This window comes from Hipposideros armiger, unplaced genomic scaffold (assembly GCF_001890085.2).
Source record: "Hipposideros armiger isolate ML-2016 unplaced genomic scaffold, ASM189008v1 scaffold_37, whole genome shotgun sequence".
Classification (NCBI taxonomy): Eukaryota; Metazoa; Chordata; class Mammalia; order Chiroptera; family Hipposideridae; genus Hipposideros; species Hipposideros armiger.
The window spans coordinates 3,011,299-3,032,312 of NW_017731387.1; the positions used below are offsets into that span (position 1 = coordinate 3,011,299).

Sequence of the window (21,014 nt, forward strand, 5' to 3'; positions counted from 1 at the left end):
CTCCCCACCCCTTCCCCCCACCCTTTTCTTCCCCGTGGGGACCTCCACTTCCCCACTTACTTCCTCACACCACTTCTTTTACAAGACACTGGTTTCAGCAGCATGAGCTTCTTCTTTTGTTGTTTTCAAGCGTGGGTGCGATGACAGTAAACCATTTTCAAGCATGTTTCATTGTTCCCCTCTTTTGGGGATTTGGGTGAAAATTCTGGAGGACGCGACGGGGTACCATGGTTGTCATGAGTCCATCCACATTCCCCCCCCCCAACAACGCATTTCTTTTTCTCTAAACAATGGAATCCACCCCTTTCATAGTCACTGCCCAGCAATTTGCACTTTTTAAAAATAAGTTTTAATGTGTGACTTCCTCTAAATCCCGTTCTGACGGTTCATCCATGACATTTTACTTGCCGTCGGGTCTCATAGCTCTCTGGCCTGACTACTGGGTTTAGCATGAAATATTTTCCCCCCTCACAGGGTCTAGACGGGTGAGCATGGGGCTTTTTACAGTTAGACCGGCGTTTAAAACCAAACTCTTTTGGCTTTGTGCTCTTTCGCCTTGCATAGATTTATTTATTTTTGAGCCATGATCTGTAAAAGGAAGAGAATGCTATCCAGTTTGTAGGGCTCCTGTAATGATTAGATAAAGTAATATGCATAATTACTTAGCATGGGGCCATCACATAGTGTCTGCTTATTAAATAGTAAATATTATTACTAGTACAAAAGACACTAATAAAACAGTCTCACCACTGGTGCAAACACCCTTCGACGATCCCTGTGCTTCTTTGGTTATTTGCTCCTACCCCATCATGGAGGAAGCAAAGAGCTGCAAAAACCTATGATAAGCGATTAATGCAATTAAAAAGCTCTTGCGCTCGCTCTCTCTCTCTCTCTCTCTCTCTCTCTCTCTCTCTCTCTCCCCCCTCCTTCTTTCTACCATCCATAACTGAAACAAACCTGAGCCACAGGCTGTGTCCTCGGGCACATGGAGGCCCCCTGACTATGTCTGCAGCATGTCCCTGGAAAAACGGGCTTGTGCAAAACCTTTTAGGGGGGATTTGGGGTTAAGGGAAGCCACATGAATTTCTCTTTGCCTTTAATACAGTAACACACTCGATGACGCCCTCCGAGGGACTAGTAGCCTGACATGCTCCTGAAACAAATTTGACTGTGGGACATTTTAAGACCTCTGAATCTAAATCAAAGACCTCACTCACATTGGCCACTGTCAAACAGGAAGTGATTGCCTAGTTTTTTGTTTTTTAATTTTCCTCATGACTTACAGATAAATATTTTAAGATAGAAAACAAGGCAAAGTACTCAGCCTTTTGTAGATGGTCATCCTGCCTGTGTTAACGTTTTCGTTGTTATTGGTTTACTTAATCAACATGGCTGAAATTGATAACATGATGTTCTGAACCAAATATAAAAGATATAGAAATGCATGCCTGTAGATTTAGAGGTGTGTGTGTGTGTGTGTGTGTGTGTGTGTGTGTGTGTGTGTGTACCCATATGCACACCCATGGAACAGGAATGTTTGTGAGGTCACAGCTACTTATGATTGCCATATTTAAGAACAAATCTCTTGATGTGGTTCAACCCCGAGGCCCTGGACATCTGCCCTTTTGATCCTCAGTTTTGCGTACTGATACCTTTTTTATTTATATTTCCATTCAAATGCGTGCGTGCATATTGGAAGTTTAAATAGCACTATAAAATCTGCAATAAATAAAAAGACCAGCCCTTTACTTCCATCCTAATCCCCATCCTCGACTCCTGCTTTCCAGAAGCAAACACAAACACTTGAAGATATTTCACCATCTTTAAAGGGTATTTTCTGTGGTACCACTTTCTGTTTCCCCAAAGATTTTAGCCAGTGTCTGCTGACTCCCTTTCTTGGTCTGGCAACGTTGCTTTCTCTCTAAGCCTTGCTCTCTGTTCATGGAGCAAGTGCTGTCTCATTTCTGAGAACGCGAGGGGAGGGGCAGTTTTCCAGTTGGCTGTGGAGTTTCTCTGCTCCTGTCGAGTCTCCCTCTGTTTCTCTTGTTCTCTGTCTTGTCAGAGACCGTGGGCTAGTGTTTCTTGGATGTCCATTAGTATTTAAGAGTGAGGCCCCCCCTCAAAGGTGCGCTGAAGTTCCGTGGTCACCGGGCCTCACTACATTGCACGATATGAGAAAGGCATTGCACCTCTCTGAGCCTCAGTTCCTTGTCTGTCAAAGGAACTACACATCCATGGGTTAAATTCCTGTCTCTATACCAGTTAAGCATCTCTGAAATTATCTTCTGGTGGTAAGCAGCAACAGTTTTATTCATGGGATTCCAGACCTCATAACAATATAACCAGCGTTGTAACATAAAAAGAATAAGGAAATTATTCTTATTCTTATTATGAAATTAAGATTCGCCTTTCACACGGCCTACGCATGTGATCCTGTGCAATTTACTACATTCCTTTAAGTCTCAGTTTCATTTCCTATAAAATAGGAAGAATAGTGGCTAACTCATTGGCTAGCTGGGGTGAGTAAGTGCAAAAACATAGGTCAGGAGATTTGCACAGCGTCTGATCAATAATAACGTTCTAGTAATGGTGGCCACCGTTCTTATCGTTCCTCTATTCACTGGTAAGCGAGGAAGGGAAGGAAAGACTCTTTTCTATGCCTCTCTGAAATCCAGATAATAACCTCCTTTGTCCCTTGCACCCAGTGCTTAGTCCATAAATGCTTTTTAATTTGATATGATTTGTTGAATTTGCTGTCGGTGGGCCCTTCATTGGGTTACAGAGTAAGTATAGGCAGAACCCCTTTGCATCATGTATGTGTTGTGTTATGATCGTGGCTTCCTGAGCAGGGAAAGCCACGCGCGTCTGTTTTAGCTGGCCCTTCTTTGTCTTACTTTGCTTTTTCCGTTTTTGTATGGCCTGCATGTTTACGGAGGGCAGGTATGCGTTCTCAACCTTCAGCTCATGCCGCCGTTCATGTTACGGCAGATGCTGAGAACAAGTCTTGGTTTCATCTATTCCATGTCACCCTCTGTCCTTGTACTTTTCTTAGATTTGTCGAACCAGACAGATTTAAGTCCCCTTGGCAACGCCACTCCGTTTCTTTCTGGGGAGTTGGGATGGGAACAGTTGGCATTTAAAGCCCAAGTATGTCTTTTTGAAATGTCGTTTTTGTTCACCTGAGTATTAGTTTTTGCTGAAACCTCTGGTCGGACACTTAAGGGTGTGACTTCAAGGTAACTTTGAATCGCAATCACTTAAACATCTTGAGGTGTAAAGGAAACATATTGGGAAAGGTAAATTCAGCAACAATACATGTGTGAGAACAACACAGCTTTGAAGATCAAGTGTTCTGTCATCTCCATTTTCATCTGTTTCATGTACCTTGTGAGTTCCTTTGGTGATTCTCAGCAGGACCATGCCAGGAAATGATCTCTGGTAAATAATTGGCAGATTTTTGGTGCTAGGGTGCCACCTACTGGGCTATTTCTAAATATTCCTTTGTCTAAATGAAAATCCAAGCACTTAACATTAAAAAAAAAAAGAGAGAGAGAGAAAGGCAGATAATGTCCCAGGAAGAGTAAAGGCAAGGATAACTCGTAGCAACACTGAGTGTATCACCGTGCTCTAGTGCGCTGTATTTATTTGATGTGTTCGTAGCATGTAAGAGCTCAATGCAGTTCATGCTTTTAGAAATACCGATGCCGTCTCTTCATTGTCACACACCTCCACGTGTGTCCCCTTCATGCCCCCTGCTATTTCGCATATTTTTCTTCACCTGTTTTCCACACCTACCATTGTTCATATACAATGTTCACACACATGGTAGTGCTATTGATATCAATAAAATCTATTATTTTATTTGACTCCACTAATGGTATGTGGTTGCTTCTAAGAGATCCATGAAGTCCGGTCTCCAGAGTACAGGGCTGTTGTCTGCGTATGGCTGACATGAGTTCCCCTGCTGGGCACTGGCCAGGCAGATGGCGCTGTGACCAACTGCAGCCAATGGGTGGGTCATGACATAGCTAAATGTTCGTACAACCAATCTCATTGGGCCCTAGTGTTTAGATAAAGGTTCAGCACATTCTCTTCCACCTACGATCTCGGGGATGTTCTGAGAATGTCTGTATCCATGAGCTGCAACAGACATTTGAAGCCGTTGTTCATAGACTTTAGGAAGAATCACAAAATCTGATAAGGGACACTGACAAATTACTGCAGACATTTGGTAGTATTGTCTCCTCTAAATATTTAGGTGACTTCACCTGTGGAAGGCAGCCTCCGTAGGAGGATTTGCTAGTAGACTGCTTACATTCAAGCCAGTCATTAGATGGTTTGCGGGGCGGGGGATCATGACCTTTAGATTTTTAACGAGGCTCTTTCATGTAGGTTCCGTTTATATGTCTTTCTACTTTGAGATTTCTAGTTAAATTTTTGGATATTTAAAAAACTAATTAAAAATTCATGTGATCTAGTGGATATGGCTTATTGAAATTAAAGTGTTATTTCATAGTGGCATCGCTGCAATCCCTAAATATTTTCTTAAGGACATTAGCTCACATTAGGGACTGGCTTGCATTTCTGAAATGTGGAAGTGCTTTTATGAGGTGTTTTGAGAACCTAAATAATTTTCATGTGATTTATCACATTCACTACAAGTGTCACAGGCTGAAAAGCTGCTGACAGGGGTTTTGTGACCGTGAGAACGAACAATTTAAATTTTATACTGAGTCTGAACTGCGATGCTGATGGTTTGGGATTTTCCTTCAAACAGATAAAAGGGTGTGTGTGTGTGTGTGTGTGTGTGTGTGTGTGTGTGTGTGTGTGATGTACTCTATAAAGAAAATGAAATAAAATACAAGATAAGCTGCAGTGCTCTAATGTAGCCTAATACCCACTCAGGGGAGAAATTTAGGATCAGAGTCTGACATAAATGGGTGTAAAAGAAAACTCATGTTCAGTTTGAGAAGCCTTGACGGGCAGTAACATGAACACAGCAGAAAGACTCTGTGATCAATCTTTAGATATTTTGTCGTTTTCCATGGGTGCTAAATCCTTTTATCCACTAAAGATAAAAGGATTTAGAGAAATGTTGACTATGGGACCATGATTAGACCAGAAATGTATAGACATAGATGGAGAAATAGAGCTATAGGCATGGATATAGATAGACAAAGATATAGGTATATAGACACCTTATTCTGTTCCCAAGCTCCAGAGCCTCTTCACAGCTAAACAAGAGACCTGTGAGTTGTACTATTTTTGTTTAAATCACTGTAGTTTGGTTGACTTTCCTGTCAAAATCAGATTCTGTATTATATATGTATATATAATTTAACCTGACTACCTGTACTTAGGGTCCAGTTAGTTTTAGCCTTTGCAGCACGGTTAGTCAGGTGCTCTGTAGTCCAATTCTGATTAAGAGGTTCTTGTTCTTTTGCTCAGATTGTGAGCTCTTTATAAACCTAAAACATTGGCTGAATCTCCATGTGGAAAGGTCCAATCGAGAGGAAGGGCTGTGAGGACAAATTAATGAGGAAAGCAGGGTGTGTGAGGGTCAAGCGTGTGGCCTGCAGAGGCAGACAGGCTTGGGGCAAGTCCCGGCGAGCAGCCCCTAGCCTTGTGAACTTCCCCAGAAACTTGACTTCTCTAAGCAGCTTAGGGGTGCTGGGATGCTCAAGGGGGAAAATGCAAGCAAAGGGCTTGGGGCGGTGCCTGGCACCCAGGAAACACTCCATAAATATGAACAGTTTGTAATACAATATCCTCTCCGAATTATTCTTTAAAAAAAGAGACATTGCTAGAAATCGTCATCCCCATTTTGGTAATTTACCTTGGTCTCTTTTTCAAAACTTAGATGAAAATAGCTGTAGATCATGTATTTCCTTTAAAAAAAAATGCATTGCTTTCAAACCAGCTGGAATTCAATTCAGAGTCTAACAGTCTGAGAATTAGCGACAGGGCTTGTACAGGGAACACTAAGATTCTTCCTTTCTCATCTAATCTATTAGATTTCTCCTCTATATGCATTGATCCGATGGCTTCCATCACTCCCAGGAAAAACTCGATGTCCTTATCATAGCCAATAAGGCTTGCCTTTGGCTCTTCCCCCAAAGCTGTTGTCATCAGAGCTGTTAGATCGCTCCCTTGCATTTACTCTTGCTCCAAATCGGTTCAACAATCGCTTATCATCAGCCACTTATTATAGGCAAGGCGCTTAGCGACACCGCTGCAGCTGCTTTCCTTCCTCCTCCTCAGTCCTGGTGGGAGACATTTTTATTGTTAGTTGGAATCAGGGACATGTCTGACTTAAATGTCTTTGCAGACCACTGGCGGCATCTGTGTATCTTATGGATTGTAAGCTTTTCCAGGACGAAGGGCCATGCCCTTATCAGGTCGAACCTAGCACCTAATAGCAAAACAATGCCTATTTTTTAAACCTAACTAAATCAATTAAGTTGTAGGAAGTTCCAAGAAATTAGGTGTTTATATTGAGAAGGAGCATATCAAAATAGTTTCAGATATTTAAAAGCTTATATATTTCTCTGATAAAGGTATACTATATAAAATGTGTTCACAACTTAAATATTTTGAAAGTGGCAATGTGCTAAATTCTTTACAAACAGTTACTATGAAGGTTATTTTTCCTTTCACTTAAAACACATGAGCTGCTAGTTATTTTTATATTAATATTGTTTTTCTTATTACTTCTCTTGCAAATCAACACACTTCTAAATTATATACCTGGAACATGGCATAATGTCCAGCACCTAGTAGGCACTCAATAGATAATTATTGTCTATGTAAGTGATGCATTTGGGAAAAACTTTCCAAAACCTTTTCCAAAGTCTTTTGCAGGCTTGAAATGAATTCCAATAGCTCTCCTTTATTCTATTAATTTTCTTATTTAAACCTGAGAATTCAAAAACTAATAGCATAGTTTTGACACACTTGGGCTTTGTAAACATGACATCAAGAAAAGGAATATAATTTCGTTGGGGTAAATGGTGCTGAAAATTGTCACTTAGTGAATGTCAATATAGAGATGATGTGTGTGTGTGTATATATATATATATATATATATATAAATATACACATATATATATGTGTATATATATATATAAATCTAACTTATATTTACATATGTATGTATGAAATTCAAAACTTTCTAAGAGATGTTTGTTTTTCTTTTTGCAGAAGCTAACACGTCTAACACTTCCAAGCCTGGTAAGAATTAATATTTGCATTTTATTTTATTTTTTGTTGCAAACTTTATATATTTAATGTTGATAGGGTTTTCTGTTATTATCTAGTGAAATCATTTTGTAAGGATAAACTTTGTAATCATGAATGGTTCTTCACATTCTCTTGTTTTAAATATTCCTGCTTATAAATTATAAAGTTTGATAACTACCTGAACATATTATTATTTGTATATGTATTATTGTGTATAAATTATAACTTTTCTTAAACTTGACAGTAAATCACATGGCAGGATTCCAATCTTTAAATTTTAATCCTATAAATCATTCAAGTTAGATAAAAAACTTTATAGTTAAAAACTGAGTTAAAGAATTATGTGAGAAATTAGAATTTTAAACATAATTATATATATATATATATATATATATATATATATTCCTTCAGAGAAAGGCTTTGAGACTATTAAGATATTTTGTAATAATTACTTTCAAGTTCTACTGTGACAACTGTATTGATATTCTTAACAAGTATCCTAGTCCTGGGGTAAATTTAAACAATGAAGATGCTGAAAATAAATTCATACATATTACATGCAAAATAAGAGATAAAAGTTAGGCTGCATATGGTTAAAAATTAATGACATCACTGAAATGTTATTGTTATTGAAAATGCATTATGAATTTTCTTATTAATTATATGGTTGACAGTACACATTAAGAAGGTAAGTAAAGCCATTAAGACAATGCTGATTTAATAATTGCAGTCACCATTCTAATGAGACACATTTGTAATGCTCTGAGAATTGGGTTATTGAAGGAATCACTTTTGTAATTAAATGAAAATCCATTCCAAACTATGGACACAAAGAACTATGCAAACAGTAACAAAAGACTCCTAGATCTGCATAAGAAGTGTATTCTCTTACTTGTTTTTAAGAAGATCTGCCATTAGAATGTTATAGTTTTACAGTAATTACTGGCAGGGAGGTTTTATAAATCCATGTGGGTCATCAATGCACAGGAGACTGGTTTGTGCCATTTACACCCAGACAACTTAGCACCCCCGCCTCTTATGGTGGGGTGAGTCCATCTCCACTATCTCCACTGGCTATTTTTGCAGGAAGGGGGATGAGAATGGGATAGGGTGGGGAGTGGGTGTAGAAAACGGTAGGTGACACGTCACTCTACTGAGAGGGTTTCCATGATCTCTGCGCTGACTCTATTATAACAAACCTCCAAACGCTGCAACCAGGTTCGTTAAAATCATGACCCAAAATGCAAATGAGAAGGGTCTCTCCCACATGTTGCCAACAAGAATATAATCCGTGGAAAGCAGCAGTGTCTCCAAAGTGGGGGCGCAGGGACAATGTGGCATTGGCCATGGGTGCCTGTTTTCTCATCCTAAAGTCTTACTTATGGAACTTGGGAACAGACACTGAGCTGAAGACGTGCCACAAAGGCACCAAGGCTGCTAGGAAGCCTGGCTTCCTCCGCCCTGGACTGCACTTGTTTGGCTAGAAGACATCTTTAGGAATGTGATGTATCAAACTAATATAGCGCAAGTGTGTGCAGAAATTGGAGTGGTTTTCCTTCTAGCCTCTTTGTCATTCAAATCTGACAAAAGAGTGGGAGTGACTGATGGAGGGAGAGTGTCTCAACATTGCTCTCAAAGCTAAAGGGATCCCCAGAACCCTGCCAACAGCAAAGATACTTACCCCTAAAACAAGAAACAAATCCTTTGTTCAAGTCTATACTGATGAAAGTGAGTTAATGGTATTGCACAGAATTTTAAGGTCCGCCCTGTCTCCGGCCCATCTTTTCTCTCTCTGTCTCACTTTCTTCTTTTCATCTTTTCCCCATCGTCCACCTTTCCTAGAGCAGAGCAGGTGAGAGAATCCTAAAGTTAGACTTAGGATTTTCTACTGAAGACAGGACGTAGCTACTTGCCTATTAATTGGATACGTGGGTATGTAATTGTGGGTGAAAGTTTATTAGTAAAATCATTTATTTGTGAGTTGTTGGGCTGTGAAGTTTTAGGGATTGAATGTTTTCTTTGGAAAAGTCATGCATATAACAACTATACTATCACTTTGGATTTCTGGCATCCCAGAATGGTTCTGCAGCATTTCATGGGCGTTGGCATTGGGGCACTTCAGTTAGTTCAGAAGGTTTTTGTCTGGATTTAGTAAAAATTGATTTCGCTGTATCTTTGACTTTAATGAAAGAAGCTAGGACTTCTTTGGGTCATCTCCTCTTCCGTTTCCTTAATTCCCTATTCAGTAATCGCTCCATTTCGGGTCCTAATTCTTTCCTGTCTTATCCTTTTTTCTCATTTCTCCCATTCTCTCCCTCTTCCCACATTTGTGCCTTTCCCTTTCACCCCAGTCTCACTGAACAGAATTAATTAAAATACTTGTGGGATGTAACTCAATTTTTATTAATTAAATATTGAAAAACAAATTCCACTATTCATGTCAGTAAACAATATGACACATAGAAAATTTAGAAAAAAATACACTTCTGTAATCCCAAGGTCCACAGATCACAAGGTGCTTTTTGTCTTTTAGAAACAATGTTGGTGTATTTCCCCATTTCTTTTATAAAGAAATACATTTGCTAAGAGACCTCTCTCTCTCTTTCTCTCTCTCTGTCTCTCTCTCTGTCTCTCTCTCTCTCTCAGGCCTTTAACACATGGTGTTAATTTGCCCTGCAGGAAGCTCTTACATTTGTAGGTTCTCATCAGCTGTGCATGTTCCTGTTTCAACACCGCCTTATCACATTTATCTTCTTTCTAAAGAATTGAAACTGCGGAAAATGTTATTTCAGCATCTCAGTTGTACTTCCTTTGTTAACCATAAAGTTGAAAGCATTTTTGTAGACTTGGGTCACTTGTATATCTGTGTTGTGAATTTTGTTTTCCTGTCTTTTACCCAGCCTTCGCTTTGTCTGAATTTGAGGTGCTTTCTTTTGTTTGTTTGTTTTAATTCACGTGTACCTTTTTTTTTTCTCCTGAAACCCTAGTCCCCCTAACAATCTCCTTCCAATTTTAGCGTCCTCTATTCTTTTCTTCATGGATAAATCTTTTACAGTTTCTTTTAATCATCTTGATGCACTTTGCTTCATCCTTCCAACCAAACTACTTTGCAGAGGTGAGAATCCAGCGACTGAATTCTGAGGGAGAGGCTGGGAAAAGCCTCTCTCGACTCCGCTGGCCCATTTTGAGCTTCCGCCACTGCTCTGCAGCTGGTTTTCTATCTGCATCCTCATGTTATATCTCCACGCCTGTATGCAGCTCCGTGCGTATATTTTTATGTGCAGATGTGTCTGTATTTACCAATATATACACACACCGTGTATACACATGGACCATGTATCGCTTCAGTAGGGTGTGGATATATATACACACACCATAGTGAACGGAAAGTTAATGATAAACTCAAGTGCGTATGTGTTTCAGGATATGACTCACATGTTGCTTTTCTCCTTCTTCCATCTCCCATGAACATAACAGGAATGGACGCATCAGAAAAGCCCAGCACTTGGCCTCTAAGTGCTGCCTTACCTGCCCGCACCACCCCATCCTCACCCGCAAGCATCTCTGAACGAGGCAGTAACTCCTCAGAGACCACGCCACATCTTGGGCAAGGCAGTGCATCCACAGACGTGTCCCCCAGCTCTTTGGGTAATGCTAGTAGCCCTGGCGTCACAGGTCGGCACAGAGACGTTTTTCTGAGATGGGTTTAGGGAAACTTGTCTTTTTTTTTTTTTTTAATTCTAAAGATATCAGAAATGTTTTTCCTTATGTGTTCATGTATGTGATTTTATGAAAGCGTATAAGATGTGAGACATCTAGAAGTTTGCGTAATATTGGCTGACTAATGAATACATGTTATTAGGGGTTGGAGGGTGGCAAGCCCCCTGAGTAAAATCGGGGACACTTTCTCTGGTGTCCACATGCTGCTCTGTCCCCAGCCCTGAAGCCCTGGACAGGTCAGAACACCCTATCTCAGGATGCTGTGAGTCTTGCCATCTCCAGCTCTGCCTGCCTCCCCCCTACCCTCGCCCCCCAACCCCCACCCCCGAGCAGAATCTCTTTATTCAATTCCAGATTCTCAAAATCAGAAAATCATTGGGGACAGTCAATTTTTTTTTTTTTTTGAAATTCACACTGAGGATTAACAATCCAGCTTTCTCATTTGGATCTCTTCCAGGGACATCTGCATTATTTTTTTAAAAACTAATTAATTAAGGTTGTGAGTCCTCACGGTAGGATGTAAGGTCATGTGGCCATATCCGCAGCAAAATCTCCGAGTGGCGTGGGAGGTGTTTTTGCCAGGAAAGACCGTGGTGCGTCCTAGAATCCTGACAATCAGCGATTCGCTTGTTCTATGGTTCACGTCAGGTGGGCCGGTATATTCAGAACATAAATGGGCCGACATGAGTGACGTACATGTCTTTTCTGAAACGATGGGCTACCTGGCCATTTTCTGAGGCCAACAGGCCTACAGACGCTCCGATGAAAGAGGCTAAGCCTGTGTTGAGAGATGCCGTTAGCCTTAGTCTGAAAAACAAGCATGTATAACACCTCCCTAGGATTTTGTATAGGGAGGAAAGAAAGGCTTCACATGGCATGGATGAGAAATAAGAATAAATAACTTTAAAATACTAACTTGCTCTGGCACAGTAATACAGAAAATTGGTTTGGCAAGTTTCTTATGCTTTCAATAAAAGAGCACGTTTTCTTTTCTGGAAGGTGATCTTGCTATCAGGCGACCGTTGAGTTACCTACTAGGATAAACTCTACATGTGTTGTTTAATTTACGTTTATCATTGATTTATGTTGTGGAGTGCAACCAAATTTTTCTTGCTTACTGATATACATAGGGGGAAAAAAATCTTTTAAATCCATTTTCTAACAGTGTCATATATACCTTTTCAAAATTGTCCTTGTTTTGAAAATGATTGCAATCCATATCCACATGCATAGCATTAAATTTAATTATGTAATATCATTTTTATAAAAATAGTTTATCCTGTTGCAAAGCATCAATATAGGTAGGTGTGTGTGTGTGTGTGTGTGTGTGAGTGTGAGTGAGTGTGAGTGTATGTGTATTTTACACCCACATGCACCGCAAATACTATGTCCCCAAATCCCCCTCCCTAAGGATACGTTTTCAGCGTGGTGATATGGCCCCCAGACTCTGGTTACAGGGTCTGTGGGCATCTGTGGGCATGTGTGCAGCTGTATCCATCCATCTTTTTGTGACACTACATGTTATCAATCTTTGAAAACTCTGCCAGTATGTATGCTAGTTGAAAATATATTTTTAATTTCTACTTTTTGACATTTTTCAACGCAATGAACATCCTTGCATATACGTTTTGGCCATTGTATCAATTACGATGGATGTCTGTTACGTCTCTTGTCCACTTTTCTATTTTTTCTTTTCTTTGTGATTTATAAGAGACCCCCATATGTGGGGAGATTCTTTTCTTATTCTACCTACAAAGCAATGTCCCAGCTTTCGGTTTGTAATATTGATGGAGAATTCAAAAAGCTCAGTGACTCGGAAGTCACACAGGCCACCTGGAAACATGAGGGAACCTCCCGGAGCTCAGGGCCACCCTCCTGGCAGGCTGTTACACCCGGGCAGACACCTGTGGTCATCATTTGGGTCATTTCAGAGCTTGGTAAATTTGCTCCTTACACCCTCCTGGTATTTACATTTTCCATTGCAGTGGGGAGATCTTGACGAAATGATGTCACTTTCTTGCCTTAGGTGTTACGCCAGCACCGACGTCGCCCCTTGCCACGCATGCATCGCAAGCACCCTCTGTCGGATCTGACACTCAGACACCCAGCCTCAAGGCTTCTTTCTCTCCACCCACCCTGGCTCCGGGCACGAATGAGACATCAGGTTTGCGTGTCCTTCAGACGATGGGCAAATGCTAAGGGGCAGGACAGCTGCCTGTGTTTGAGGGTGGTGTGAGGGGACCCAACCATCGGTCCAAGGGATGAACTCGAAATGTCCTGCCTTCCTAGTGACCCTGAGTCTGGGAGGCCACATAACCAAGGTCCGTGTAATAGAGATGAAATAATCAAGCCTGAGAATTATGAGAATACAGGAGCAACCTGTTTGGGAGGAAACAATTATTCATGGTCCTCTAGACGTTTCTTTTTATTTAGGGCAAGTATCATTGTACAGTGAAAAGTTCATTTTGCTAGGAATTGAGAATAATAGACATGAACCTCTGCTGAAAGACCTCCTTCCCATAAGCCAAACGGTAAAGAGTAGATGACTTTTGTTGTCACTGAGAAAATATGACCACAATTAAATTGCGTCTTAAAAGAATAAGGAAAAAGAAATACATGTTAATGTTCCCCATTCAAACATGAGACGTTTTCAGCTTAGCGTGTATGTCTTTAGGAAAACAAGGTGAAGTGGTCCCTCCCTTGTCTTTCCAAAATCAGTGTCTAAATCACTTGACAGTGCCCTTTTTAATCCTGAAATATGGGCATGTTTGTCAGGTGACAAACCCACACAGGCACACAGATCAATTTAGTGCCCCGAGTGCCTGAAAGCTGAAGGTATAAATGGAGCGCCCACAGAGCTGGCCCTGAAGTGGCCTTGGGTTAAGTATGAATCAAACATATCAAATAGAATAATTATTATTTTGAAGTAGTAAAACTGTTCCCTGGGCATAAAGAATCATTCCAGGCAATCTACAGACTTTAAACAGCTGGGGGAAGAGCTGTTCTCACCTCCTGCCTTATTCCACCCCTTCCAGCTGCCATGGGAACGGCAGTAAAAAGATTTGGAGCCTTTTTAGCAATTCCGCAGATTCAGAAATTGTGGCCAGAGAGGAGCCATAAAGCAGCCAGACAGGACTGGCCCGTGGGGCTGCTGGTCACACAGACTAGGCCTGCTCTGCCCTCATCACGGCCATCTCCCTCTCACAGTGGCTAAGTCCATTCATTGAAAATCTATTAGGATGAATTAACCTAATTAAAATGGCAAATGCCATTCCTAAACCATTACCTACACAAGGGACAGTCGTTTTCCAACGAGGCAGGAAGGTGGTGAATTTGGATATGGTGGGGGGAGGCCGTGCTCAGAGTAGCACGGGGACAAGGGTCTCTTGTGACAAGAGGAGCAGAAAAGGTTGAGGCGGAAAGCTGAAAAGAAACCTGGCTGATGCAACAGCGTCACAAAGGGCCAGTTCTGTGTCTGAGTTTTTTCCAAGGGGGAAAACACCCTTCGGTACCCTTGTTGTTCTGTGGGAGCCCTCCTCTGCGGACCCCGAACTGAAGAATGGGTTTACGGTATTCATTCTATCCTGCTGGAGTGAAGCGTGGGGGTTTAGCGCCTTTGAACACAGGGCTGGAGCCCAAACTCAGAATTTGGGGAGGTGCGTTTTCAGGTCTCACGGGATGCGCAGGTGACCTTGAGGCTGTGGCTCGCATCAAAGCCGTTTTTAGAGCCGCACCCCTGTGTCCCTGCTAACACACTGAGGATCGGGCTGCCCATGAAGGCTAACATTGCCCTGCTGACCGTGACATCACGTGATGGCGATCGTGGCAGTGAAATAACGCGCTCCTAGAGGGGCTGGCCGCAGTCCTGCTTTTGCCGGGACAGCCAGCCCAGCGCCAGGTGACTCATAGGCAGCTGGTGCACACACATGGGCTGCTGTGCTGGAATTCTGGGTGTGACACCTGGGGGGATGTAGGATGCCTCAGGTGCTTCGAAGCTTGACCCTGAATAGTCCTAACGGGACACAGCAAGCCACACTTCCTTCCATACCGATGAGCTCCCATGGGGCTAGACCATAAGGGGACGATGTCAGTAGAGCCGGGATATTCAGTTCTAAACCGGCCGGCTGTCTCCTGGCCAGCGCGGCCTCCACCACGAGAGCACAGTTGTAACCGTCAGCTGGAAAGGAGGCCCCCCGAGCTCCGCAGCTGCATAGGCAGGACCCTGCTCCGCTCTAGTCTAAGAACATCAGAACTGAGCCCCCGCAGCAGGGACCCCTCCTCAGGGAGCTGCAGCCCGTGGAGACTCGCAGCGCGTAGTAGGTTGCATTTCCCCCTGTGTCGGCCTTAATGCACTCAGACCTCCACCTCCATTCTGGGGGCCTCTGCGCCCGCACCCAGGGGCCACCGGGTCACTCTGCTGCAGTTTTGATACTGTAGGTGGTCCAAGCTGTCTCCTGAGGTCCCAGATACTTTTAAAATTTGGGTTCTGATGACAAAGCTGCTCGGACTTCTTAAGCTCATCTCTCCCAGAAACCTTGCTGGTTTTCGTGGTTTTGCAGACGTGCCTGGGTGTTTGGGGCTTGGCTCAGCCTCCGTGATTCCATTTACACTGGCTGTCTGGCCGCCGCCCTCAAGTGGCCGCAGAGAGTGCCAGTGCTGATGGCCTTTCTGATTACAGGTGTCCCAGCAGAGGCGATCCTATCCAGCCCCCGCCCCCCGTCAGCAGCCACCCCCAGCTCTGCACACAGCAGCCCGGCTGCCTTACCTGCACGCACCTCCAGCACCAGCGCAGACAACTCCTCAGGTTGGCCTGCGACACTCCAAGAGTCCTAGGTTACGGAGAAGGACAGGGGAACCGGACCCTTGGACGCAGCTCTTTTATTTCACACCAGATATTGTCTGCAGGGTCTCCGTTTTTTACAAATCTTTACATATAGACACGAAAACGAGCTTTGCCAGGAAGCTTCTCCTGGGCATATTTTATTTCCTTGTTCACGTGGGGAAAGTTCCTGGCAGAAAAGAAAGAACAGAGCTGTTGCTGACATGGGGCCGGAGACCAAATCCAGCCTCTTCAACTGTGTGGCCGACTGGGGCCCATGTGACAGCTCTGTCCTGTGGGTCAGAGCTCCCCTCTGCAAAGGTGGTCCTGGGAAGACTCAGTTTCTCTAACTTGGGTGAGGGCTCGAGGTGTAAAAACCCTGGTGTGAAATGAAAAATACAAAAGAGTAAGTGGCATCCTTATTAGTAATCACAGTAAGGCGAGTCATACCCGAGAGGGGGAGGGGGTGGTTTGAGAAGGAGTAAGAATTACACTGAGGAACCAACACTGCACACCACTGACGCAGGGTCGGTTCAGATGGCTCAAACTATCAGTTATCTTAAAGGGCCATGTGTCGATAAATCTCTGATACCTGTTCTTATTTTAAAAACACACAAGCGTCACTTTGAAGGAGGGCCCTTCCAGCAAAGATTGGGTTAGGCAGTACTCTTTGTGGCAGCAGCCTTTTCCCCTTGCCCCTCGATATGGCAGGCTCATTAACTGTTCTTATTTTGTTCACTCCCTTGCAGATTCCAATGGCTCTACAGCAACAACTGATCAGACCTCCATGCCCACAACAACAGGTGACAGCTTTACCCTCAGCCATGCCACTGCAACGGGCCTGGGATGCACTCAGAGAACGGTCCCTCCTTTGACACGTTCCACTGCGGGTTCTAATCGTGAGGGTCGGGTGGCAGCTAGTGACACGCATCTATTTTTGCAGTGTGACTGCTGATGGGAGCAGGGCACACAGAGGCTGTCATAAACTGTCACGTCCTTGGAGTAGCGTCCTCCAGGAGTTGTGTACTTGATGAAAACGTGTGGAGAAATGACCTACTAGACCAGGACTTGTTTCTCTAAGAGTGGGGTTAGGTATTGGCATGAAAGAGAACAGTCCTACTGATGGACTCTCTGTTCCAGGGGTGAGCAGTGAGGACAGAGGACAGGGCCCCAGCCACTCAGCGGGGCTGGCGGGACAAAGACAGACTGCGGGAAGGGTCCCAGCAGTCTGGGGTGCCTGTCAGTGGTCACCAGGGCTGAGCCTGGAAGGCCACCATCCTCCCCGCAATCCTTCCAACTCAAAGACCAGATTTAGAGATCTCTGGGCCCCCAAAGCACATCTCCACACACATCTTCAGTTAAACTTGATGCTCACTCAAGATACACCTCAATTTGCTAAGAGAGCTGTCTCCCCAGATCTACTATCTGTGCAAACAGCTTACAAGGGTTCAACTAGAGAGTGAAGCAGCCCTCGCCTATTTTCTGATCTTTCTTTTTTTAAAAAACAAAAGTGTAAACTGAACTCCCTAGGGGTTATAATTATAAAGTACCTATTTTGAGATAAATCAAAGGGATGAGGACCTTGAGAATGGTTTTGGCTGCGTGCATAGTCAGCCATGCTCTAGTCAGGTATGTGCACTCAAAAGTCTTCATATAATTATTATCACAACTGTATTTATTAACAAAAAAAGTTTTCTAGAACTAGCCATTAGTTTATAACTTGTGAAGCTTTGAGATCGACACGTTTGTCTTAGGCCCTGCAAATCCCTTGTCATCTGCCAACCCTAACTCAGCAGGCATTTAGTTTACCAAGTTGAAACATTATAAATCGCCCTTCCCCCACATGAGTACAGCAGAGATATTCTAAGATGAAATGTTAATAATTTGCATTATTTTCTCTATTACAGTTCCCACTACAACTAAGCAATCATGTGGTAAGTTTGTTTACGTAGGGGCAGCGCCTGTCGCTTTCGAATAGCACTTTAATTGCTTACTTCTTCATCCCAAGCTTCCAAGACCCCCTTAGCACGCTAAACTCACTGCTCTAATTTCTCACCAATGATTACCCCCAAATCTTCAGAGCCAGTGTCCTTCAGGGCAAGAAGCTTTGATGTTATATTCAGACCTCGTGTTGAGTACCAGGATTTTAATAATTACTCGTAAACAGCTTCCGGGAGGCCACTTCCCTTCAGTGGGGTGTTTGTAAAATGGAATGATACAAGTTTGTTTTGGGGTGGGCGGGGCAAGGATTCAGTGTAAGGATACCTATGAAATGTGGATAATACCTAAAGGCTTATCAAGAAGAAAACAATGCATGTATCTGTTTCTGCCTGTCTGTCTGTCCATCTCGCTTGCCGGGGTTTGGCTCAAAGCAGATGCCTGAGAGCACTTTGCATCCATCCTTCCCCCGTTCTCTGCATCCCTTCCCAATGGAAGCAGAGCCCTTCTTCCCAGCCAGGGCTTCCCCTTCCACATTTCTGCCTGTCACCCTGAAGCGCCTACCTGCAGTGCACCCCTGAACCTTTAGTGCACAGCTCAGCCTTCTAACGCTGTTGCATGGCAGCCTCCTTCCACTCTCCCTTAAGTAATAAAAAATGGCTGACAGCTTTTGGCGCACACACAACGTGTCTTCCTGCCTCCTGCCCGTCTTCCTCTGCAGCTGGAATGCCACCCCATCCTCACCCAGCACCCCCTCCTGCCATCTGCTTTTCCACGCCCTGCTCATATTTTAAAACGCAAAGTGAGCCACCTCCTCTGGGGAGCCCCTCCTACCCCCTACCCACCACAATCTGAATAGATTTATCTCTCTATTTACTGCCCTATAATTATGTGCATAATCTTATTTTAGGTGTTTGCACGTCTTGGGCAATTCACATCTGTGCCTGTCTCCACATCAGACTATACGTTTCCAAAAGCTGACCATCCGTGTTCCGAGTGGTTGGTTCAGTGGTCGTAAATGTCACGCAGGCTTAGTCATTTCTGTTGCATTAATAAATGAATGAATAAATGAATATTCATTGAAAAGATATTTTTACCAGTCAACTAAATGTGTTTAAACAAAGGCAAGAATGTGAGATGACACTAAGAAAGTTGCTTAGGATGGCTTATCATTAATAGTTTTATGTAAGTAAAGGAATGATGAGACCTGGGCCCTCTAAATAATTAATGTTTTACATGTTTAAAGAAACAGATGACCAAGAATGACATTTTAGAAAGCACAGGAAATTGGACAGCAACAAGAAGAAATTTGTTAGGCAACATGCATGTATCAACTCAACAATTACTTGATTGTTGTAAACCTCCCCACGAATGGCAGGTTTCCTGGAAGGACCTGGATGTATGGTGACATTGGAAAGGGACTGGCCTTGGCCTTCATGGCATATGCAGTCTGCTTAGGAAGACGGACACTAATCCGATAATCGTCCAAATAGAAGCTTCCAAGCTGGGGTCCTTGACAAGGCAGTAAAGGGAGTTAGGGACGGAACCTGTGGAAGCGCCTCATGTGTTTCTTCTCTTTTCATGTTCCTGGGGCTGTTCTGTTCGTGGTTTGATATTTCTGAAAATATATATATGAAGGCATCTGCATTTAATGTAGGTTCGTTCATTCTGAAAAATGGAAGATAGCCCTCCCTGTTTTCTTTTCTTTCAGGTGACAAGTATGCAAATATTTCTGTGACTTACCATTATGACGATGGCACTAGATTATTTAGTGCAGAACTAAAAGTTGCTGGCGAAGTAAAAAACTACACGTCCTCTGACCTAGCAGCGTGTAACATTACCAATGTTACTATACTTGATGACTCATGCAGCCCTCCTGAAAAAAGTTTAGAATTATATGTACCACCAGGTGAGTTGATTACTACTTGTACATTTATGAAAACAGGAGTTTCCAGGTGTGGTGCCATCCAAGGGTCATGGGAACCAGTTACGTGAGAAAATGGGGGGAGGGAAAGGACGTTAGCAGGACGCCAGTGGGTGGCTTCTGTGCTCCATAAAAATTATAAGTCCATAGAACCTCCTGTTTTTATCCGATTCCCCCACCCTACTTTTCTTTTATGGAGTGTTTCATGCAGATTAGATATAATTTCTCCCACTAAGTGATTAGGCACAAGCGTTTTGTTGTTTTTTTCTCCTCTACATCATTCAAGTCATTACATATATACATGCAATATATTTATGCTTTTAAATACAGGTGTGTCTGGAATAGATTGGGGGAAAAGCACAGAGTCAAGGATTTCATGTTTGTGAGAAGAACGAAAATACTTTCACACAAAAAAGGAGAGTTGGTGGTCATGTGAAGACCATCCAGTTGGTTTTGCCAGCTCTGCAGCAGCTGGGAAAGAAAAGGGACTAAGGTCTCCAGTCTGCTCCACTCAAGCTTAGCTTAACGACGTGCATTTGGAAAAGAGATTCAGGGACTCTGTCAATTTGTTCACTCTCTCACACCATTTCATAGTTCAAAATTATTGATAAATTTATTGACATTTAAATAGGTTAAGTCTGATGTTTTTCTGAAAAAAAATGCCATTTAACTTTTTTCTCTAAATATTACCAAAATTAATTATCAATTAAAAACATAAAATGATTTTTCTAAAAATGCACTGTCCAAGAGGAAGCCCCCATGCTGTGTATAATAAGTGTTCAATGAAAAATGAAAGCATAAATGAGAAAATTGAAGATATAAATAAAAAAACAAAATGGAGTGCTTTAAAGTGAGCAAAAAAATGCAGTTTTATCTAGATGTTTGCTTGGAGTCTGTTTCTTAAAAGTAGCATATGCATAAATTCTAAATAAAATGCTACCAAAATGTGAGATGTAAAAAAAAAAAATCAAGAAACACAAAATCTTAAGTTTAGATTTTTTCAAAAGTAATCTAAATGCTTGCCAAAGTCTCTATCATGAATCTAATTCCAGTGACTGTAATTGTGCGTAGGGCACACATTATGCAATACTAATCTCCTATATCCTCTGCTGACAGATCCTGCAAGTTTTCAGTTACGTGACTGTGTACAGCCGGAAAAGGCAAATACTTCCATTTGTTTAACTTGGGAAGAAACCAAAACCAATGAGTTTACTTGTGATAAAAAGAAATTTCGTTATACATTTAAATGTGGTAAGAATAGAGCATTGATCAAAGAATTTTTTATGGTAGAAATTTGTTCTACATATTGTCTAGTCTTTCTTTCTTTCTTTCTTTCTTTCTTTCTTTCTTTCTTTCTTTCTTTCTTTCTTTCTT

At 42.4% G+C, this 21,014-nt stretch overlaps 1 protein-coding gene across 5 annotated transcripts in view; it reads left to right on the forward strand.

Annotated features, from left to right (window-relative positions):
- Positions 1-21,014, forward strand: part of PTPRC (protein tyrosine phosphatase receptor type C) — a 99,078-nt gene that overhangs the window by 44,881 nt on the left and 33,183 nt on the right. For 2 of the 5 annotated variants that reach the window (XM_019638070.1, XM_019638069.1), the window contains 8 exons: positions 7,201-7,230; positions 10,717-10,887; positions 12,986-13,123; positions 15,638-15,763; positions 16,528-16,581; positions 17,686-17,712; positions 19,428-19,625; positions 20,757-20,891. In XM_019638070.1, coding sequence (XP_019493615.1) covers positions 10,719-10,887; positions 12,986-13,123; positions 15,638-15,763; positions 16,528-16,581; positions 17,686-17,712; positions 19,428-19,625; positions 20,757-20,891 — 847 coding nt within the window. In that variant the 5' untranslated portion in view covers positions 7,201-7,230; positions 10,717-10,718. The remainder of the gene's footprint in view (positions 1-7,200; positions 7,231-10,716; positions 10,888-12,985; positions 13,124-15,637; positions 15,764-16,527; positions 16,582-17,685; positions 17,713-19,427; positions 19,626-20,756; positions 20,892-21,014) is intronic. The other 3 variants (XM_019638072.1, XM_019638073.1, XM_019638074.1) reach the window with 3 other exon arrangements.